This window comes from Zootermopsis nevadensis, unplaced genomic scaffold (assembly GCF_977971745.1).
Source record: "Zootermopsis nevadensis isolate Lab colony 2312 unplaced genomic scaffold, Znev_1.0 Znev_ptg000029l, whole genome shotgun sequence".
Classification (NCBI taxonomy): domain Eukaryota; kingdom Metazoa; phylum Arthropoda; class Insecta; order Blattodea; family Termopsidae; genus Zootermopsis; species Zootermopsis nevadensis.
The window spans coordinates 12308129-12332095 of NW_028259161.1; the positions used below are offsets into that span (position 1 = coordinate 12308129).

General features: G+C 35.3%; 2 protein-coding genes across 11 annotated transcripts in view; one reads left to right on the forward strand and one right to left on the reverse strand.

Moving 5' to 3' along the window:
- Positions 1–619: 619 nt before the first annotated feature.
- Positions 620–23761, forward strand: dgt3 (dim gamma-tubulin 3). Of its 10 annotated transcripts, XR_015537742.1 has the most exons (14): positions 780–870; positions 1646–1836; positions 3133–3315; positions 3519–3705; positions 4514–4618; positions 6139–6194; positions 6696–6830; positions 8057–8393; positions 8985–9214; positions 9629–9794; positions 10304–10505; positions 13127–13259; positions 21714–22000; positions 23546–23761. XR_015537742.1 is itself a non-coding variant. In XM_022067429.2 (12 exons), the coding sequence occupies exons 2-11, from the start codon at positions 1664–1666 to the stop codon at positions 10499–10501; spliced, it is 1770 nt and encodes a 589-aa protein (XP_021923121.1). In that variant the 5' UTR covers positions 620–642; positions 1646–1663; the 3' UTR covers positions 10502–10505; positions 13127–16117. The 10 variants fall into 10 exon arrangements, 9 of the variants coding, with proteins under 9 accessions (XP_021923121.1, XP_021923114.1, XP_087214435.1 ...); XM_022067429.2 differs by lacking the exons at positions 780–870; positions 21714–22000; positions 23546–23761 and adding an exon at positions 620–642 and having other exon boundaries at positions 13127–16117; XM_022067422.2 differs by lacking the exons at positions 21714–22000; positions 23546–23761 and having other exon boundaries at positions 13127–16117.
- Positions 10739–23967, reverse strand: part of LOC110831434 (A disintegrin and metalloproteinase with thrombospondin motifs adt-2) — a 39629-nt gene continuing 26400 nt past the window's right edge. The window contains exons 6-18 of the mRNA XM_022067421.2: positions 23500–23761; positions 22067–22172; positions 21697–21831; positions 20996–21102; positions 20533–20675; positions 19613–19815; positions 18134–18315; positions 16927–17069; positions 15287–15595; positions 14273–14384; positions 13088–13245; positions 12729–12888; positions 10739–11922 (exon numbers count right to left, since the gene is read on the reverse strand). Of these exons, the coding sequence (XP_021923113.1) occupies positions 11798–11922; positions 12729–12888; positions 13088–13245; positions 14273–14384; positions 15287–15595; positions 16927–17069; positions 18134–18315; positions 19613–19815; positions 20533–20675; positions 20996–21102; positions 21697–21831; positions 22067–22172; positions 23500–23761 (2145 nt within the window). The 3' untranslated portion in view covers positions 10739–11797. The remainder of the gene's footprint in view (positions 11923–12728; positions 12889–13087; positions 13246–14272; positions 14385–15286; positions 15596–16926; positions 17070–18133; positions 18316–19612; positions 19816–20532; positions 20676–20995; positions 21103–21696; positions 21832–22066; positions 22173–23499; positions 23762–23967) is intronic.

Sequence of the window (23967 nt, forward strand, 5' to 3'; positions counted from 1 at the left end):
GATATTAAAACGTGCATCGTATTAAATATGTAATCGAATTCTGCATTGAAGTTAAGATGTGTGTAACAGAAGAGAGACCTCAATTACTGACATGACAGGTAAGTTGTGTACGTTCATGTTTTAATTCAAATTTGTTTGTTGCTCATCTGGTACAAGTTGTTTTGTTTGTTTCAGGTCCCGCTCATATCTTGTGCTTCACCGTGGTGGGAGGGTGAAACAATGAAGAGTGCAAGCTTGAAATTGAAACCATTGATACACTGAGTGAAAAAACCTCGATTTTGAGAAAATCATAGGTTTATATGATTATAATTTCTGATGCGTACATTTAAATTGGGTTTCAAACAGTCAGATTTGTGTCCCGCACAAAAATCTAAGCACCAAATTTATAGTATGCTTTTCAGATTGTAGTAGTTCCAGAATCACTGCGGATAGATGGCAGCATGAAACGCGTGCTGTCCTGCAGCCCGGAGTTTTGAATGTTGGTATTTCCTGTGGACCGGAGCAATGTAGCCAACCACATATAACATAACGGCATAAAATAAAATGTACTGACCACCATCAGAAACTCAGATCTTGAAAGATTTATTATATCATAATTTCTAATTAGAACTTTGCGATGGCATAAGAATGTAGACATTGTAGGTCTGTATACGTAGGTGTAAAAGCTAATGTGTGATTTTGCAAGTTACGAACAACTTTGGCTTTCGGGAATCATTCTTGGAATGTTAAAAGTTGTTTCGCAAATGTTGGTTAAGATGTTATTTTCCAGCTCTATCATAGCCAACCTATGGAAAATTACTGCGCGCCATTCTTTAACTTGTTCACCAAGCTTCTGTCATCGTTCTTTAGTATCATCTGATGAATTCTAGTGTTCGTTTGTGTAGTGGTAACATGTTACTTTTGTACACTGTGAATTCCTAAAAGACACTTGTCTAGATTTACGAAGATTAAACTTACATTGTTTTGGATACCCCACGGGATTTGGAGAGTATAAAAATTTCTGGGGTTGAGTTCGGCAGAAGTTTCGTGGGTGGTGTAGTAACGCCTGTGGTTATTACAGAACACTGATTCGTATTCCGGTGTGCGTGTTTGTATTTGTAGGATACAAGTTCGTTGGTGTCACGAGATTTCGTAGTAATTCGATCAAGAGCTTTCCCGTTATGAAGCCCGGAGGTTTATCACCATAATAAAACAATTTCAAGCCCACTGTCGAATCCTGGACCTCGCCTGAAACAAGTCACGTCTTCATATTTTGGTTGTCGAAGACTCATTTTAATAATATCCTTTCTGAGTATTTTCAGGTGTTTGGAAAGCAGGCTGTAAGATAAAGTAAACTGAACTGTAGCTTATTTTGCTCATAATTTCATCATGAAATTGTCTCCCCCAAGTTTTATCATGCTTTCAGAGAATGTAGCAAGAATTATTTTATGATTATTCTGTACATGAACATGAACTTCGTTCTTTATTCATGCATTTGTTGTTCAACATCTTTACAGGCTTTAAACACTTTTGTACCCTACATGACTAAATTTAATTTCAGATATATGGTATCTATTTTTGGACGCTAGCTTGTTCCATATCCTGATTAATTGGGATCCACAGAACACACATGAACTTTTGTAATCTTATCTGGTTTATATTACAGGCAATACATACTACAGAAATGTTGGACTGTTCAGAGCCAGATATAATGGGTATTTTGAAGGAGATGGCATATGAAATGCAGAATCAATCAGCACATAATTTATCTGATGACACAGACGTACAAGATTTTATGGCACTGTTGTGTCAGAATATTGATTCTAGGAATATTCTGACACCTGCAGAACTGTCAGAGTAAGTTCAAATAACCAGTTTGCATTTAGTTTTGGGCTTAGAGTTTTGTGACTATATAGAGTTAAACATGTAATTTTTATGGAATTAACACTGACATATGGTTCAGAACAACATTTTGAAATGGTTACCATGTATTCAAGTTTCTTCTTCTTCTATGGCGCAACAGCCTGAAGTTGAGCCTTGACCTCCTCTCATGTGGGAGATTTCTTTGTCTTTGAAGCAGGCATTTATGAGTAGTGAGTGACAAGCCCACTGCCTCTGCACAATTTCTACTCAATTCTGAGTTGTCTGCTAGAGTGAATCAGGAGGGACATGGGTGAGAAATGTCCACTGAATTTTGCTTATGAAACATTTTGTTCATGCTCGTAAGGTTCTTTTACATGCCGTAAATATATTACATGGGACTGCCGGCTTTGACCTTGGCCAGGTTTGAACCCATGAACCTTGGGTCCAGTGGCGAGCACGCTAACCACTAGTCCACCGAGGGCGATTCAAGTTTCTTAAGGATGCCTCCACACAACACATTTATTGTGGTCAATGAAGCAATTCTGAAAAACCTTAGTATGTATTTTCTGTACCTGGATATTGGGAGCTACCTGGGCTGGTCACTATGGAGAATTTTGTGAACTTTATTTGAGCCCTTCCCTAAAAATTAGTCATAATATCAACAGATATACAGTCAGTTTCTATACAGGACAGAAATGATGTGAACTTAATATGATGAATGGGGAAAGATGTAGAAATAAATTAATATATTTCATGGTACTGTTTTAGCACTTGATCTCAGGAACTGAGGAAAATTACAAAAACCCTTAAATATGATATGTAACCTTGGGCTAAAAAATTGAAACCTGTGCCTCCTAAATAAGAAATATGATGTCCAGTGCAGTGCATTTTAAGAACAACGTTTATGGCAACTGCTGTATGAAATAGTGATAACACTTGGAACTCTGTCAATTGTTTATTTGCATTTGATAATCTCAACGCAAGAGTAAACTCTTCAACACATGCATTCATGTCCTCAGTTTGAAATCTTGCAGGACTTCCAAGCAATAATTGCCATAATCCTGTCACTGAATGAGACTGCATTCACAAATGACACATGGACATGTCATGTCTGGAGATGCCTTGGAATCCTGTGGGTGTTCATGAAAACCATTCTAACTCTTACTACATACTTATCACTTGCATACATTAGCAGTGAATATGAATGTTTTCATGTGGATGTAGACGTGTGTGGGGTGCATGCACATGTGTTATTTTATTAATAATAAATTACATGTTCATATCATACAGGTATGAAAATATGGTAGAGGCTGGTGAGGTTCTCCATGGAAAAGAATTTGAAGATGCATTCAGTGAGTTATTCCCTGATGGTCTTCAACAAATTGAAGAGGAAGATAATTGCTTCATCACTGAAGAAATAGAGATGGCTGACTTTCATAACAGTACAGTTACCCAGCTTCAGAGGACACTGATGTAAGAGAAAGCAAATTGAAAATCTAAGACTTTTTTATTACTTTTCATAAAACATTATCACATCTCTGCATTTTATCCACTCCCTCCCTTTCTTTTTCTGCCATCATATTAAATGACATTTACTTTGTAAATGTTAATTCAGATTGCCCATAAATTACTAGACGTATGTAAATATAAGATGTTGAACATTTTTTCCATTGCAGTGATGAAATCCAGCATGTGAGTTCTGGTTTGCACCAGCTAGAAGAGCAGGAGCAAGGAGCGTATTACAGTCTGCTAGCAGAGGGACAGCATTGCGTTAAACTTCACACAAGAGTTTACTCTGCTCAAGAAGAGTTGCTTAAACAGCTACAGTGTCTTGCAGAGTTGTTGGCTGAATTTAAAAATGTGGTAAGTTTTTTTATTTATTTATTTATAATAATACACGGTGTTAGATTCTTGCATAAAATGAAGCTGACAGTAGGCATCAAGGAAAACTTCAGATAATTATTGGTAGCAAAATAGTGTTAAGAAACTATGATAGATTTATTATTTTTAAGTCCAGCATTGTAATTAAACACATTGTTTGCTTACACTTTTTACTATATATTACACGTGCATCCTCAAGAGAGTGTTAACCATTCATGTGATCTGTTTTAGTATTAACATAATAACACGAAGTAGTAAATCTTTGTACGTACTTGTACTTTGTTATGAAAGTGAAAACATGAAGACTGAAATTCCTATAATGAGAAAAATGACTGAATGTTTCCTATGTAAAGTGGCAGTATCTCTGATGGGTTCGCTCCTTGGAAGGAGATCAGTGGATGGCAAATGAGAATGAAAAGATAATGTTAAAATAAATTTTAAATAAATAGTTTTATGCAAAGTGGATTGATCTGGAATCTCGTAATGGTGTCGTGTTAGAAATCTGCTGGTTATACTAGAGAGGTTGTTAGAATGGGGCACATTAGTGGCGCTACTACCAGAGAGGGTTGATGGTGTTAATGTAATAATGAATAAAGTGGTACACAAATATATGTTACTCTTTTGCAGAAAAACAGAGACCAATTTTACAATCATAAAATGAGTGTCGTGATTAATTGGCCATGTACAGAACATAATGCATTTGAAGTTTCCATAATTCTGAATAGTATTTCATTGAATGACAGGGTGTTCATGTGATTGTGTTTATTAATATTTATAGCGTTCATTTCAGAAATCTGTGCCTAAGCTGATAAGCCAGCTGCCTTTAGAAACTTACAGAAAACGATGTCAATTCGATCGTTATGTGAAGGTGATGATGAAGCAGTTCTTGGAGTGGGTATGAATAATTTATTGTCATATGTTTTAATTTCAGTAGTTAATAGTAGAATTCATATAGGATTAGTATTAGTTTAAATAGAACAATAGTTTGCATAAACTTACAATCACATTTTAATTATGTGTTTATTTACCAGTGTCATATCCACATGTTTTTACCACTATAATGTGTACTACAAATAGGTATGTTTTCATATTTTTGTCTGATGATCAGATAAGCTATCAAAATGTAAGATTTGAGGTTTTCACAGTTGTGAATATGAAGATTTCTGTCTTCTGGGTTGTTGCGCTGTGTAGTCTGTAGTAGTTTACCAATGTTTCAGAGATCATACTGCCTCCGTCATCAGGGCAATTCTTATTATGAAGATTTCTGTCTTCTGGGTTGTTGCGCTGTGTAGTCTGGTAGTAGTTTACCAATGTTTCAGAGGTCATACTGCCTCCGTCATCAGGGCGGTGAATCGCCCTGATGACGGAGGCAGTATGACCTCTGAAACGTTGGTTAACATCGACCACACTACACAGCGCAACAACCCAGAAGACAGAAATCTTCATACTCATCGCCCTGATGATGGAGGCAGTATGACCTCTGAAACGTTGATAAACATCGACCAGACTACTCAGCGCAACAACCCAGAAGACAGAAATCTTCATCGCCCTGATGACAGAGGCAGTATGACCTCTGAAACGTTGGTTAACATCGACCAGACTACACAGCGCAACAACCCAGAAGACAGAAATCTTCAAGCTATCAAAACATTGTGGATTTTACATCGGTGAATATATCGTTATAACAGGATTATTTATATTTGATGGATTTTATAAATACTTAAAATAAGTACACAACAGCATTTGTCAATGTAAGATTAATAGTAACAGAAGTAATGGCAATAATAATTATTGTAACAGTAGATAGTAATAATTGTAACAAAATAACATTTTACAAGCTTCCTAATGTCTAATGGTCATGCCAAAAGAAGGAAATTCTGGTTGTCATAATGGTTATTCTGTGGGAAGCAGCGGATGTAGTTTTATTAGGTATTGAACTTTTTACAAATCATAATGATTATTTTGGAAATATTGCAATTTGGTTTCAACTTCATATGTAGATTACAATTAATTTACTCAGCCCATGAACACCTGTAGGATATATATACATAATTGCTAGGTATTAAATCAATTGAAGTGCATAGTCAGAATTTCACCATTGAAAAAAGAAAAGAAAAATTATTTATGAATGAATATGAAGTATAAGTAATTTGCAATATATTAATGCAAATAATGAAATCATAGCATTGTTCCATGCATAAGTTTGCAGCAGCAACTTATTTACATTAGTTGCACATATCAGAATATTTAATCATTTATATTTGCTTTGAATGAATTTCTGCAGAAAATGTTCTTTCTTGGATGTTTCTTCCTGATTAAAGTTTAAAGATTGGTTCAGTGTAATTAGAAATATTACAGTTTTATAACAAATTGCGTTATGTTTGTATGTATGATGGAGGTGTTCAAATTTTTCAGGATGAATCTTCAGTTGGAGAGGATGAAGATGACCACTTGGAGGATCTGGAACAGAGGTAAAAGCATTATATAGTTAGTGTTGGAAAATGTGTTTTCCTATGTACGTTGGGAATATTGATGTTTTAATTTCGTGTCTATTAACATGCCTGTGTTCTTACTTTATTGACAGAATTATGAATATTATTTCTGTTGGGAACTCAAACCTTACTAAACTTTCTTATGAATATCCTGTGACTTCATAGTGGAATTACACTTCGTGTAAAATACACGTAAAAGCAACTTATCCATGGCCTACTCAGAGGGAATCTTGATCAACAATGAGTCATTATTGTGATATTTTTGTTTGGGCCATTATCCATTGTTTATTAATTAAATTTATGCCAACATAAACACTGAGTGATACTTGAATATCACAAGAACGTGTAATACCTTATCCTTGCTAATCATCGCTTCTTACTTGCAGCATTTGACACAGAGATCGCCATGGCTTGGTATAGGTACCATATATCCTTCCTTTTCAGAAATTTAAAATAAAGTACGTCATATTTCTTTTTCAGCTTTATTGAAATGAAGATGGAATATGTATATATGTTGGCATGTCATCAAGGAAAAGAGGCAGTCATTGGAAAATTGAAGGATATTATGAATGATATACAGGCATCAAAATTTACTGTTTCATTCAGTGAGATAAGGTTTGTAAAGTTAAACACTATCACACATTGCATTAGTCAGATTTACGGGTATCATATTGAGTGTTGTAAGTGTTCTGTTTGAAGCCATTTTTCCTTGTTCAGTTTTTTATAAGGGCTAATGGAATGCATTCTATTAAGTTGTAAAAGTTTTCTTTGCCTTGCTTTTATATTTCGACCTCAGACCGGTGGAGCCAAGTTAGCTCCAGGAGAGCTCAGTCTGTATAGTGGGCTAGACAGTTGGGATTCACTTCCTGACAGGGGCAGACATTCTCCTCTTCATCACTGTACCCAGTCTGGCTCTGGGGCTCAACCAGTGGGTACCAGGGACTCTATCCTCAGGGTTGAAGCAGTCAGGTCAGGAAGCTGACCACTTACATCTTTCTAATGCTGAGGTTAAGGCAATGTCCTACGTAAGCATACCCGAGCTGCATAAGCAGCATGGGGTGTCATAAGAATCGGGGAATCGCTTGTTGTGTCCTACATAAGAGACCGCAATAGAAGCACACGGCCTTCCTGCGCATGCACCTTTCCTGTACTGCACGGTCAAAGCTTTCTTGCGCATGCGCTTTATTGGCCAGCATAGTGACTTGCGCGAAAATATCAAAATATTTGCTCTCAGACTTTGGCCGCTTCCCTCTCCTGACCGCTTCGCTGGAACCTGGGACAGCGCCACACAAACAGCCAGTTTGATATTTCTGCTTCACCCACGCAACTCACACCGCTCGCATTTAATCACTCACGTAGGACAGCGGGTAAGAATGTGTGGTGATACCTTCACTGCCACAAACATCTTCATGGTCATTCTTAATTCGGTACAGGGAAAACTTTACTTACATTTTACAGTAAAGTTAACGTTTTTATTCCTGGGAATAGTATTGTGTGAGAAGTTGATAAGTACAAAATTGTCATACTTTGAAATGCTGCTGTTCTTATTACTGCATGAAACAGTAACAGAGAAGAGAAACTAGATGTTGGTGAATGGAAATGGAAGATTGCAAAGCAACTGTCCCACATTCCTCATTGTAATTTTAGGAATTTCTTGAAGAGCTGAAAAGTCAGTAGGACTTGATAGTTTATAATAGATGCATTCTACATTATTAGAATTTGTTGACTTGTTGCTAGTAATTGTTATAAGTAAAATAATGCTGTTATGGTGTTTTATACTGAAAATTATATTTAGGTTCGATTTTACAGTCATACTTAAATTTGCCATCATTTGATTTTAGCAGTCAGTCTCTGTTGCTTGATGAGGAGGTCAATGAAGGAAAGAGACAAGTCTCACATATGCTTGAAAATGAAGTGTTGCCAACAGTAGAACAGGCTGTTAAAATGGATGTCTTGCAAATAATGAAGTATAAGAATGAACACAAAATTTTCAAACTGAAGAGAATTTTCAAGCAAAATGATTCTTTGGCTAGATGCCTGGAACGTGGACTTACAAACAGTGAACTGCTTCTCTTATTGTTGGTTTGTGAGAGGCAGAAGTTAACAGACATGGCAGATCTGTATGAACAGTGTCACCAAGAAATAACTGAAGAGTACACAGACTTTACATCACGCATGGTAAGAGTACCATTATTTTTAATTTCTAAGAGTACTTTAAGAGAGAAGAGATTTCTGTTAATATGGAAGTTACTAATTGGTACATATGAATCTAGCCAAAATCATTACATTTTAATCTCCAAATTAAGTTATTCTTCTTACAACATATCTGATAGGTAAGAACATATACGTAGAATTCCACAAGATTGTAGCTGGAGTGTAAAACTTAAACATGTGGTTTTCCATTGTCATTCTGGCCCGGGGGCATGATGCTGACCACTCACTTCCATCAAGTGCCAAGGTTAAGAATTGAGTAGGATGTGTACCACCTCTTGTCCAAAGTGCCTACGTGGCATATAGTGCGACAGCTTCACATTACTTTACTTTATTGACAGTAGAAGCAATGTCTTACAGTTCTTCAGTGTATAAATTAAATCTTCGGTCGGACACAAGATGCCCTGACTTTTTATCGCTTTCTCAAGTCTTTTGGTTGTTTCATTAAGAGGTCTTAAAAGAGGCCATGATTGCTTCCCTCACATCTATCCTGATGCACCATTCATAGTTGTAAAACATTCCACATTTGAATTCATGAATTTGTTGTTTCTGTTTCAGAAAGTAATGCAGGAATTGAGAGAAAACAATTGCAGTTCTTCATTAGTAATGGAAAACCCGCTTGTTCAGTGTTTGGTGCGGCTGCTTTGTGATGAACACTCTGTGAATTCTGCTACAGTTATCCATGATTTGATGATAAATGTTAAGAATTTGAATAAAGACATAAGAAACCAAGAGGAAAAGTTATTTGATTCTTTGTTTAACAAGCAAAAGAGTGTTCTTCTTCAAAAGTAAGTTTATAGTTTTCCTTTAAAAGCTTTGTAAGACTGTATCAGTAACAGGGTTTTTAAAAAATACATTTCAATTATCAGAATCAGAAGACCTGGGCATAGATGGGAATGTAAAAGAGTATGAAGCATACTGGATTTAGCTGGCTCAGGATAGAGTACAGTGGTGTGATTTTGTGGACAAGATAATTAATCTTTAGGTACTATAATAGGTGAGGAATTTCTTGACTTTGCATCTCAAGAAGTATTCTGCTTCATGGAGTTATTTTAAGATTCAGGAAGGAAATTCAACTTGAAATCATGATAAAGAAATTTTGTATGCTTTTCATTTTGTTGTGGGATCTTCTACTTTCTTTTTTTACTTTCATGTACTACCTGCTCATGTACTGACTTTCTTGAACTTCTTTTTTATTTTAGTGAAAATGCTATTAAAACTGCAGAGAAATATCTTTATGCTGGACTTGCAAAAAAACCAGTGCTTCTAAGAATGGAAATTTCTGCTAGTTGTAATGACATTGAACGGCTACTGGAATCATTTCAAGACGTGCTGAAACAAATTAAAGATGATTATAAGAGAAAACAGGTTAGTTACAGTTGCAGTAGAAAGCGTGCAAGAAATAAATTAAATTTTAGTTTTTTTACAGCCGAAATGTAAGGTTTCAGCATACTGCATATCATGTTTTGATGTTCTGTCTAACTGAAAACAGAGCTGTAACATTCTTCTCAAGTTACTGATATTTATGTTTTTATGTAAGATGTTCATAAATATTTGAGACAGTTTCTTAATGAAAGCTAAAGGCACCTCAGAGATGTTAGTCGCATGAGTTGATGCATTTCTGCACATACTTTTCATTATTCTATGAATTTCATGGGTTTGAGTCCAAAATCTAAAATAAGGGAAATTTGTTCTCTATTTAAATACATGTTTTGGTTCATATCATACAAGAATGTTTTATAAGTACATCATTGAAGATAAACGTCAGGGTGTAAAATAGAGTGAATTTAATATTTGTCGCATACTGCATCAAGATGCGTGGGGTTGCTGCCAGAATGTATAAAGAAATAAATGAGTATTATTGAATTTGTTTTCAGGTAGCCTTTTCAGAGAAGCCATTCCTTCAAGAACAGCGATTGCTTTGGATTCACTTCCTAATGTATCCCAAGAAACTTGTTGCTTTGGTTAGACAACTTCAGGAATTAACGGAAACCAAAATTAATCATAACAAGTTGAAGTATCACATGAAGAAGAGAAGAGAGACTCGTTTCTTTCCACAAGGAATGCAAAAATAAGTTGGTAATTCCTTTTATAATATGTAGTTTAATGGTGATTTATAACTATGGAGAGTGTAATAGGTCTGAGTAGTAAGTTTGGTATCACAACCTTGGTCCTTGAGGCTTTATCTATCCTGGTATTTGGCTCACTGAGAGTACAGAAGTTAACTTTAGTTGTTGTACTGGCATGTACTGCAGGTCTGAAGAAGGCATTTGGCTGAGAGATATAAATATATAGATAAACATACACAAAAATATACAACATTTAATTTATTTATAAATATTTGGTATATAATAAAATGTAATCAAAATATTTAGTACAAAATAGTTTTACCATTATTACCAACCTTTATTTTATACTATTTTCATGGCTTATTACTTCAATATAGATGTGTGACACCTACTCTGGGTTTTTTTCTCATTGCACTTAAAAATCTGCATATATTTGGAGCTACTAGTTTCTCTAACATGCAAAGCATTTTTTCTTGAAAAGGGTACACTTCTTTCTGTTATAATGCAAATTCGATTATAAATGTCTTTTGTTTTTCATTCAGTGATTTACAGAATGCACATAAGAAAGTACTTGAACAAAAATAAATCATTTTTTCATTAATTATGAATAACTTAATGTTACTTTAAACTCCTGCATAGTACCTTGCTTTCTATATGTTTGTTTGTATGTATTATAGATTTTTCATTCTGTGGACAGTGAAACAATTCAAAACCAGGATATGCCTCAAGTGAATCAAGCCAAATGGTTTTCTCTATCATTCCTAAAACAATAATCTCTGGGAAGAATTTGCGCTAGCTACATTCTTTCAAATATGTTATTCTATATAGTGAGGCTTGCAAGGACTATAATTTATTAATTATACTATTTAGTAATATACTTTTGTGCAGAATTTACACTAATACCTCAGAAGTTCACATGACCAGTATGCTGGTATTACTGAAAGTAAGAAATATTAAATTGTAAAGGTTGGGATGGCCTGTGGTATGATCTTCATTTCAGGTCTCATGAATATCTATTAGTTGCTTCAAAAGTTTAATTGATGGTGGGATTGCAGGGTGCGTATTATGGATTGAAAAAGAGCATAGGACGGTATAAAGTTATTTGATGTTTTTTCTTGTCTCCAATGATTTTTCAGTTAAAGTCTGTTATGCTTTTAACTATGTGTAGTTCTGCAAAATAAACCATCATTTTGGTGTAAGAAGAATGCCCAGTTAGGTTTAAGTATGTCTCTAATGTAGTAAAGTTGGTATTTGTAAGTGCATTATTAACAAAGAGCTCTTGAGAATCTCCAAATCTCATTCTCATCCTTGCCCAACACTGCTCTGTTGAAGTCCTTTCATGCCAGTAATTACTTCAATGTGTATTGGGTTACTCAGATCTATAGAAAATTGATTGTTGTGGGAGTTGAACTCTTGGTAGGAGTTGTCTGCAAGAAATGAAAACAAACGTTTATAAATTATTCAACATTTTTACTGCTGTGTGTAAGAACATTATTTTCTTGAGCATAATACATCTTTCCCTCGTCAATTTGGCGGATACCAAAATGGTGGAGGAATGGAGGAAAAAGGGAAAGGTTGGCATTCAAATAAAACCTGGCATGACACAGATAACAGTTTCCAGTATTCACTGTCACAGCATTCTCTCGCATCTCCAAATACTGAAGTACAGTGAAATCTCAGTTACATGCTTCTAGGGATCTTAAGTTTTTCAATATCATATAAAGATAGCAACTTATAAAATTAAATGAAAGGGAAACAACTTTTATTCAGGCACAGAAACAAATGTTAAAAAAAATAAGAACTTAATAGTAAGCGTGCTTTGTTACATTAACCTATTTCAGAATGTAGTTCTTGTGTGACAAGGACTGTTATTATTTATTTTCATTTGATTCATTAATTTTATTTAAGGATTTCCAAAATTTCTTGCTTGAAACTAAACAAATTTAGATTATATAAATTGATTTTCAGTGCACATTAATTTGATATACAGTATATATGTTAATTAATGTTTATCATAGTGAAATTTAACTGTTCACTTTTAACTTCATTTCAGTTTTGAATATCTATATGGTAAAATGTTGTACATGAACATGAAATCATTATTAAACATAAAATTAAAAATGCACTCACATGTACATTTCTGATCTTGAAATATATTTTTCTTTCAAATTATGATCATAAGGATATAGAAAAATTATGTGATGCCAGATTTGTTACAAAGTGAAATTCAAACCTGTGAAGTTTAGACTGGATATAATGCGATCTAGCACGGCTTGATCCACTGTAGTTTTTACTTTGGTTGTTGAGTTGTTCATGAGACTGCGCTTCAGCCGACCAATCAGAGGTAGAGTGTACTCAGATTCATGCAGAGGTGTGTCATCAGAACCAAAATCCTTTAACAGAAATCAGATCATAGAACTTGAGAATTTCAGGTCAGTGTTGGTCTTCTGGATTGTAATGCCATGTGAACTTGCAGGTAGATAGCACAAACACTAATTGATAACCTATCTTGAAATGTCACCATTGTGTGAAAATGATTACTGGCACATATTAATAAGTCTATACATATTTAATCATGATGGTTACACTTACCAAGCATTTTCCACTAACACAGTATGCTCTCTTTTCAAGTACTCCACGACTGCAGTCTGTTCCAAATGGAAACCAGCCGTCTTCTCCATTAACTAAATAGAAACGATGGTTCACTTCATCATCTTGGCAGGCTACACGACACGGGCGGTCAGGATCCTCTACATTTAGAAATGTATATCATTACTTCCTTATTCTGATTATACTATAATGTTCTTATCATCTGCCTCACTTAAATATTGTGTATGATAAAGAGATACAGTTTATTACTGACTATAGTTAATACCATTTCTGCTGTTCTATGTACTGGATTCCCCCCCCCCCCCCCCCCCAATTTTCATGACGCTAAATTGAAGTTTTAATTAACCTTCAACATTTAAATTTGATTCATCTAAAACAACAAAACCACCTCCAAATACTATGTAGTAAATTGTTCATAGGCTTGTTTATGAAGGGCAGTAAGTTGTATACTGTATTACATGCTCAGGTTGTGTCAAACTGATCAGATGACTGGAGTACATGCACTTGCATTTCAAAAATATTCTCACTCTTATTCATCCCACAGAAATTTAGGAACTCTACCACCTTAAAGTGTTACTATTGGACTATTCAGAGGAAACAGAACATTTTCAGTGAATTAGGACAAATTTATGTTGGCTTCTGAGGCACAGTAAATATATATTGCAGTTAGTAGATATAAATATTCCTAAACCCCAAAGTCTCTGTCTCTTTAATAATGCCTGGACTAGCTGCTTTCATTAGTAGTGTGCCTACACGTTTAGGGAATATGATGGATTGGATGAAAAACAAGATGATAAAAGTATATGTTGTGCACTTAGTAGGTGTGTCTGGCAGAAAAAAAAATTAAGAAGGTTGGAAAGAGTGTACTCATTGAAGTACACAAATTCCAAAAGTGTTCTTCATGCCACAACATGGACAGTGACAGCAGCAGGCTGCTTTGTTGATAATTTTGGCTTAAAGGAGCTGTGGAATTAGATCCCTCGTACTCAAAAGAATAACAAAGGCAACCATTTCATCTAAACTGCAGATGTTCTAAATCAGTTTGTCATTCTGCATCTACTGAGTGGTACATCATAAAATAGAGTGCAAAAGTAGAATCCTTTTTTCCACTGTTTTGATTTTAAATTATATATCAGTATCACTACTGTTCAGTAAGGACTGTCTTACGAGCAACAGGCGAAATCTGCATCCCCAAACCGGATAGCCTTCTTACTCTCTCTCTGTACTTTCTGCATACTGTGGTTGCATGCTCAAATGGAGTTTTGAGCCTGCCACATCCCTGAAATCAGCAAGTGATACCATTACTAAAGTCTTTATATTCTTGCATGATAAGTGAATGCATAAAGCATTATACATATCTCATTCACATTCTTTCATTAAAACTGACAGCTTATGAAAGCAATGCTCCAAGCAACACCTGTTGACTGTGCATTGTGACTCACACAGTCCAGCTGGCCATACATCACAATAACATACCCCTAAACCATTAACCACATAGCTGAAGTCAGGCTCACAGCCCTGCAGTATGGTGACTTAAATCATCTTTAATGTGAAGGAATAACTCCTGTGCTAAAAATATGGTGTTACTGTTGATACTGAGTTATCACAGCATTATTGACACTATAATAGCACACATATAGTTCTAGCGTATACTGACGCAAAATATAGCTTTCTATCCATGCTACATGTACCATGTGATCTTCATAACGAACAAGTTTATTGATTTGTAATGGAATGAACAACTTGAGTGGTTCAAGTGTATATAGTGCTTTTCAGATATTTTCAATCCTCAGTTAACATTGTAGTAATAAGACCCAGAGGTTTAACACCACCCAAAACATGCCACTGGTTCCAACCACTCGTGATTCTCAGCCTGTATTCCTAAGAATGCTCTTTGTATTATTCTCCTATCTTACTTTTAAAATGGTTGTTCTTCAAGAGGCTCCACCTACTCAGGAATTCTTAATGCTTTTCTTCCCCCTGAAAATGCTTAGTCTAAATGTTTAACAGTACATGTGTGAATTCAGTCCATACCCCCAATCCCATGCACATTACATGTCCTAGATTTGATTACCCTAATAATATTTTATGAATATTATAAGCTATGAAGCTTCTCATTATGAATCATTTTCCAGCCCTTCATTCACTTATCCATCACAGGCCTTGTTTCCTCCTTCATACCAGTTTGTCTGGCTCACAGAGTTGGATGCTGGTGATGCTCCCTCCTTCACAGTTGTCCTCCAGGTGACACTTCGTATCTTTCGCTATCACTAGTCTAAGACCGCGCCCTGGAGCAAGACAGTTGAAGTGGCAACCACTTGCAGGACTCCACAGTGTATGAGCCTTGGGCACTTCTCTCCTTTGACCCTTGCTGTGAGCAAAGAAGGATGAGTCATAGACTTGAAGGTCTCCTTCTCCTCTTGAGGGCCCAGGACACAGCTCAGGCAGGGTACTGAATGTTGCCACATCATACTGATCACAGACAAACTCCTGCAATAAGAATTAGTTGTCTATTTTGGGAAGAATTATATCCATTAACAGTCTTTTATATATGTGGGCAGTGTTTCAAATCAAAATGCTGGAGAGAATGTTTTGCCATATTAGGGGAATGGAGAAATATACATAATGAGGGGCTTTACAATTTATGCTCTTTACCTAATATTGTTAGGAAACAAAGGGAGAAGCAATTTGAGTGACCTAGGTGTAGATGGGAAGGTAATATTCAAATATTTATTTATATTAGAGATGAGAATGTATTAACTGAATTGAACTAGGTAAGGTGGTGGTGGTCTTCTTTGAACAAAATGTAGAATGTTCAAATCCCATAAAATCAGAAAATGTCTTAATCAGCTGAATAAGTATTGACTGCTCAAGGAAGACTATATATTGAGTTGGAAAGTTACATTAACTTAAATTAATTTTAAATTTGTGAGCAGAGCATTGTCATAATTAGTAATAACTTTTATTTTGTATGTAGTAATATACCTGATTAAAATTTCCTTTGTCAGTTTTCTTCTCAGAATGTTCAGCTCCGTTTGGAATACCACCTACTGCTGTTCTTTTTCCTTCCCAGTCCCTATGATTTACATATCTTTACAGTACCTAGCTGTAGCAGTTCTCCAGACATACCAAAGAAAGATGAGACCATTATGTGGATTATTCTTTTAATTACAATTAGATGCTGTTAAAATATTTGTATGGAAATAATTCTGTTTCTTTAATACTTTTGTAGCTTCCTTCCTTACCCCTCTAAGTTATTCATAATCAACACATTTCAATTGATAATGTTTGTGGTTGATACATTGTCATCAATTAACACCTGGCTCTCAAAATGAAGCTTGTGACAGATTTCATATTTATTATGTTATGAGTATGTTTTACTAATTATTTTGGTCTTTATGTAGCTGAAAGGAAGAGTATATAGGAGGTTGTGTGAAGAATAAAATACAATACATAAAGGGAACATCACAATTTACATAATTTACCTGTTATTGTTAGGGTAGTAAAATCTAGGATGTTACTTTGGTTTGGGCAGATAGCTAAGAAAGAGTATACAAGAAATGCGTATAGAGCTTTGATGGGGGAAAACTTATGGAAAATGACCACTTGGAAGACAGAGAAGGAGATGAAAATATAATATTAAAATTTATCTTAGGATATTAGGTTGTGAATTGGATTGAACTGGGTTAGAATCATGTTCACTTTTGATCCTTGTTCTATTACCAGAGTCTTGGCACGTGTCCAACTTCTTACAACATTTTACAATTTTGGAATGAATAAAAACAATGTATTCTCAATGATACATGTTCTACAGATCTTACCTCACATCTACCACTGATGCAATACATAGATTTTCCATATCGTGATTGATGACTCTGACAGGTTGTACCATCAGGGAATGTCCATCCTCGACTTTTGGATCCTCCACTTCTTTTGTAACACCATACAGTACATGCTTCTTCCACTGAAATGTTAACCAAGTTTCAGTCTCGAAAGAGATTAAGAAGAAGATATGTAAAGGCGTTATAAGTCACTCATTGTAAGAGTTTATGTTTCCTCATGGTCATTGCCTTACTTTCCATGTTATGTATGAACTTTCCCCTCATTTCAGTCATACATTATTCTTGGTTCTTTTTAGAGACATTTTATTGGTTTTTATAAATAAATTTTCATTTAATAGACACCCTAATCCAGCAGAACAGTGGTCCCTGCTGCCTGCTAATGTAATGAAATGCCATGTTTTCACCAAAATTTGTATGCTTAACAATTTTCTTCTGTATGTGCTATTCTGTAATTAACAAATATTCCATAATTTAGAGCCTTTGGCTTCCAGTTTCTTCCACATGATTGTACCTGGATGGTTCTTATTAAAAAAAGTCTTCATTCTTAAATATCTTTCCTATAATGTAATATTTAGGAAGTACCAATTTTTTCTCATTTTGTAGTGAGGAGTATACTCGAGTGGATTTGACATTAATTTGCCCATACTGTTATTATTTTTATTCCCATGACAAGCATATACATAGTATGACAGGCAGACACACCGTAGTAATGCATGTGAATGATAGGTATAATGAGGTGACTGTCATCAACTTCAATCGTAATCTGTCTTTCATGTACATCAGGCCTAAGCTTGTTATTGATAATAAGTTACTGACTATCCTATATTTCTTTACTTATACACACACAGTCTGAGGCAGAAATAAGGTAATAGTGAATTACTTGTAATTTATTACTAACTTTAAATATTATAGTAATTATAATGCATTAATTGAGAAATCAGCTTTGTCTTACAATCTGACTAAATATTGTGGCTTATTGGTTGGCACTTCATATTTGGAAGGACCCTGGTTTGAATTCTTCCCCAGAGATGCTCTGTCATGACAGGATTCTTTTGATTGTCCTTAATCCCGCAGTTTTTTAATGATGTTGAGCATGTTCTTCCCAGTTCAGCATTCGTAATCATTTTTACATGTTCCTCCATATATAATAAATAGCTAGTGAAGCATTATTAAGTAAACAACTCACAATCAGAACTTATCCTCTGAACTCCAGTTCCCAGCAGTTCTGTGTCAACCTCTCGAGCCCTAATGCAAATTTGATCAGCAAAATCTCGAATAGTAGTTTTCTGAACATTCCCACATTGTTCAGCAAAACATGTCCTGTATCTGCGATCGCTACCTCTACACGGCAACCCACCATTTTCAGGCCTGAAAAATTAACTGAATATTAGTTTTTAAAAAACTATTGAATGCAGTCATCATCAGTGTAGTGCATTTTAGGGTTCTGAAGGATTACATCAAGAAACCTAAATGTTAAGATCACTATAAAATATGGCATTATAATATTTATTTGCTTGTATGTAATTATTTCATTTCTCTTATTAATGGGTTGACATCCTGTGTTGGAGGAGGACATATGCAGCTTTTGTCCTCCTGTAAAGGCTTATGGGATATTGATAACAAATGTTCAGTACATTGTGATCCGTAAATATACCATGAAAAACAATGAATTATACTTTCTTTACTCTCAAATGGTTCCTACTGAATAGAAGTTGGCCAAACTTATAAATTATTAAAAATACAAATTAGCAATCTACCTTTGTGTAGAATTTACACTAATATAGCTTAAATTTTTTTTAAAATTGAAGATAAACTCAGAGATCTGTATCAGTACCATTTTTATAATTTTCTGTTTATAGTAATCATCATTTATAATTATCACATTGAAAAATTAACATTTTGCTTGGAAGTATACCATGATGTTTTTTTGTATTTTATGTACACCCACACCCGTATCAGAAATTGCACTCTGTCCAAGTATCCATTTCTTTACGAAACTACAATACCCTACACTTACTTGTGCTAATATTACTCCTGAATATCAGTAGGACATGGATAATGGACACTTTTCTTACAAAATACCAAAGATTATGTATTTAGAAAAATTTAATTAATTTTATTATTTGAGAAAAAAATGTTGATGTAACACATATTTTATCTCTCTGAATCATAATGTGTACTTTTGTTAAAAGAGAAGATTAATGCCAGTTTTGTGTTTCTAGTGACATGAAGCGTTTAATGTAAGCACTTGAGCTAAAACTGGATGATCAATTAGAAAGACAATGAATTGCCACTATGAGTGTCCTGCTTCTGTAATTTTCAACGGAGTTGAAATATGTAAAATGCGTTTCTTACTAACTATCAGAATCAGTAGTTCAGTTTCCATTAAATTGTTTGCTATATTGTCAGTTTATTCATGGAAATAGGGGATTTAGCTCCAGATGTAACGGTTTGATAGTATACTAGTATGACGTGCCCAGCTGTACTGCACATTCGCTGTGTCACATAGACATCAAAGGTTAATGTTTGGAAACAGTGGATTTGAACATTAAACTGTTGACAGTCTTAAATGGAGAAAATTGAATGCCGAGTTTGTTGACTTTGAATAATTAAAATTTGAGTTAAAGTTGAGAGACACTAATGGTGAGTTTCACTATCTATATACCTGGGGTTGTTGCACCGTCTTGTCGATACCATGATACCAGTGCTTCCAGCATGTAGTCGGCCTTCATCGCTATACAGACAGCCTGAGGCACACTCTGAAAATGGTGACCATTCACTCCATGCACCATCCACCCGTTGATTAAGTGAAAATCCAGCTTGTAATGCTGAGAGTCCTTTCCCCACACATCGACCACTGCGACACCACTGATAACAAGAATATGTCCATAACTTATGCAATTGGTTTTTAATGAATTCATCATGATGGTGACCTAACTATGTAATTCTCATGTAGAAATTACTATATAGCAAGTGTGTACTGTTATTCAGCCTGTATTTTATGGCTATTCTAATGAATATAATTATGTAAAATTTTTATAAGTATAGAACATACACAAATATGATAAATGATGAACGTATGTAACTTCAATTCAACTGACGTGTTTCAAACAGCCTGATTTTTTTGTTATGCCGTTTTGTTTTCTCTATGTATCTTGGTAACTGAAGATGGCCAAACTCTGACCAAAATATATAACAATAAAAGCTGCTAGTAACTTCTAAACATAGAATGGAATCAGTTAAAAATATCCTGTATTGCCTTATACTTATAAAGTAATTACACCTAAATTTAAAAATGATTACGTATTGGGGGGAATTTCATACTCATTACAATGGTTAGGTCACATCGGATGTAACAGTAATATATTGATTGAAAAAGTGACCAATTATTTTTATGCAATGAATGAATACAAACACATCTGAACATTAAAATATTTAAGTATAGTTTGTTGTATGTGTTTAGTTGGAGAAAATTTTTCTTTTAACTAACTGCACTGTTCTGAAGTGCTTTGTTTGAAAATATATTTCTAAATGAGAACGACTTGTCATACAGAAATTCCGGGTACTGCTTGAGGATGTGCTTACCTTGTTGTTACCACAGAAAGTTCCTTCTAGCGCAGGATGTGAGGTCCATGTATAACGGTCTCGTTGGCAATGTAGATCGCGACACACGTCATCAAGTGGTTGCTGTGTGGCATGAATACTTCCACGACCATATTTCAGCATACCTGTAAAAAATGTTTATTTGTTTCATGTAAATAACAGAGAATTCCTCAAATGGCAAATATAGATAAAGTTCTGTTAAGTAGAATTAAAATTGAGGTCTGCCACCTTTGTCATATCTTACATTAATTAAATTTAATTAATAACTTTAAGTTATTAATTTATAGTTCTCCTTGCCTCACAATGTAAATTGAAGCATTTGAGGAGAATGGACAACGTAAGTTCTTCCTAGAACCTGCAGTTAAAATATGTTGATTAGCACTGTCATGATGCATGACTGACACTAATCAGTTTCCTTACAATGCGCTAATAACGTAATGCTCACATTGTTGATCTGCGTTAAATCTCTCTCCGGGTAGTGCTCCTTCGGCACTGTGGTCCAGCTGTCCACCAGAACTGCTGTGGTCCAACAGACATTGCGACTGAGGTGTTCTTGAATGAAAATAAGAAGTAATATAATCTTGTATGAAACAGTCATTTTTATAGATTTGTAGTGCTCAATACATGAGGTGAACTCATAGATGGGGCAGTCATGTTTCACCATCCGCGCGTTTTATCTACCAAATTTCTAAACTGATTTTGGTGAGATCTGTTTCTAATATTTGTTAGGAAAATTTTAATTTTGTTCCATAGAAGTGTAATGTAACTTCTCCTTTACATGCAGGCTAAATTAAGTGGTATCACATTTCTTAATATAGTTTACCATATGAAATAATGACACATAATTTTTACCGTAGTCCATGTAAATCAAACTTGTTCGAGTTAGATGAAGTGGTTAAGACGCATTCATAAGAAAAAAACATTTACCAGCTTGTGACGTGGTTATCGAAAGTTAAAGTGTTCTTCCTTTAATTATTTAACAATGTTATATCAACTTCAGAGTGTAAGTAATTTTAAATGAGACATGGTAATGACATTCACTATTTTGTACCTGGGTTTTTGTCCTGATATTTAAAATACTTGTTAGATCTGTAGAAATGAATGAGCTCATTAAGAAACTTGTTAAGAGACCAAAGTGATAGTTACTCTAGGAACATTTGCAGGTACCGTCGACTGCAAGAAGACCACGTGATCTTTCCACTTCCTAAAGTTGGTGACATGATGTAACTTCCAGGATCACATTCATTTTCTGCTAAGGGTCCATCATGGCGCATGCCAAGGCTAAGAGTATGAAATGAAACATGTTTGAAATTATACCATCTGAATACAAGAACAGTCTCCAGTGAAGTTACACAGATCAAAATATGATACAGCATCAAATTCAGCTTTCTCCAGAATATACTCCTGCATTCTTCAGTTTCAGGAATTCTCTACATTGGTCTTTGCTATAGTAAGTATACTAATTTCCCAGTTAATTTGTAACAGAGAATTAATGTAAGTAGTGATAAGAACTTACTTGTGTCCTATCTCGTGTGCCACTACATAAACGCTCTCAAAATGTCGACCCTCATTAACAGTGCAACTGCTGGTTGCAGTACACATACCAGCTACAGGAGCCAGACCTGAAAGTACAATTAGCTTGTAATTTTGTTATAAAAACACATAACCTATTGATGATTTCTGTCTTCTGGGTTGTTGCGCTGTGTAGTCTGGTCGATGTTTACCAACGTTTCAGAGGTCATACTGCCTCCATCATCATGGCGGTGAGTATGAAGATTTCTGTCTTCTGGGTTGTTGCGCTGTGCAGTCTGGTCGATGTTAACCAACGTTTCAGAGGTCATACTGCCTCCGTCATCAGGGCGATTCTTAGTATGAAGATTTCTGTCTTCTGGGTTGTTGCGCTGTGTAGTCTGGTCGATGTTTACCAACGTTTCGGAGGTCATACTGCGATTCATCGCCCTGATGACGGAGGCAGTATGACCTCTGAAACGTTGGTAAACATCGACCAGACTACACAGCGCAACAACCCAGAAGACAGAAATCTTCATACTCATCGCCCTGATGACGGAGGCAGTATGGCCTCTGAAACGTTGGTAAACATCGACCAGACTACACAGCGCAACAACCCAGAAGACAGAAATCTTCATACTCACCGCTGTGAAAATCTCAAATCTTACATAACCTATTCTTTTGCAATTAAAAAGTGTGGCATGTCCTATTACTTTTAAGGTTCAGCATACGACTTCTTTTGATTGTTCTATGACATTTAATAACCTTGATTGTCTGAATGGTTGTATGTATGTGATATTGACAGATATTTTGTTAGCTTGACTGTTTTTACTTTTCTGTTGTGAGAAGTGTACAGAAGATTATAGAACAAATTTTATAGTGTAAGATCCTTGATGCCCTCACAAGAAATGATTTGACATGTTGCAAGATCTGTATGTGGTTTTGACACTTCTGGCCTCCCATCAGCCCATCTAGTGGCCAAAAAAGATGGAAATCACTGGGAGTTAATTGTCCATAGCAAACAGATTGCTGAAAGCACTTCCCAGTCATTTTCTGAAGAACTAGTGTTTACATTATTGAAATTAGTACACGCCATGCTTGCATCATCGAGACTGGATGCCTGATTTTCCCATAAGTGTATTACTAACTGTTCAGAATCCTATATGGTGCTAATAGTATGCTTGATCACTGCAGTGAATTTTAAAACCAAATGTTCCTCAGCAAGTAGAAATTTCATCACAAAATTTCCACTTCATTTTCATATTGAATAAGAGAAAAGAATATCAAATCATAAAATTCATATTTCCATCAGTGGATGTTAAATGCCTACATCATGCAATATGCCAGTCACATCATTTCATTCCAAATTGAAGAGGATAAGAAATAAATTTGCTGGACTTGACTGTACACTCCTCATAATTAGTAACGATCAGTACATACCAACAACCTGACTGCTGACTTTGCCGTTCTTACTAACAACATAAAGATCGAGGCCTGTGAGGATGAGGGCATGGTCCCAATGCAGAGGGTCAGAGTCTCCTGGAGGATTCTCTCCGCGCTGCCATGTGCAGAAGCTGCTAAGGAAGCGGTCAATATCATGTGGGCGCTGCAGTGATGCTGGGTCCGCATGAAGGATTTCCAGGCGTTTAAGAACGAAGTTTACCTGGCGGCCTAGTGATGGATCATGGTACAGCAGCTGGACCTGTCAAACCATAACAAACCCCTCAGTGACTTCCAGGACTCTCATTTCAGGTAGTATTCTGACAAATAAATTAGCAACAGCTTCATTGTATGCATAATAGAGTTAAAAATCAATTATGCTGCAGAAAAATGTTATATCTTTTATACTTAAATTTTACAAAAAAAATTTATGTCATCTCATATATTCTTGGAGAGAAGAGAGATGTC

Coding starts and splice junctions, on each gene's coding strand:
- dgt3 (XM_022067422.2), top strand. Junction 3,706..4,513: donor TGGCTGAATTTAAAAATGTG/GTAAGTTTTTTT, acceptor CGTTCATTTCAG/AAATCTGTGCCTAAGCTGAT. Junction 6,831..8,056: donor GTTTCATTCAGTGAGATAAG/GTTTGTAAAGTT, acceptor ATTTGATTTTAG/CAGTCAGTCTCTGTTGCTTG.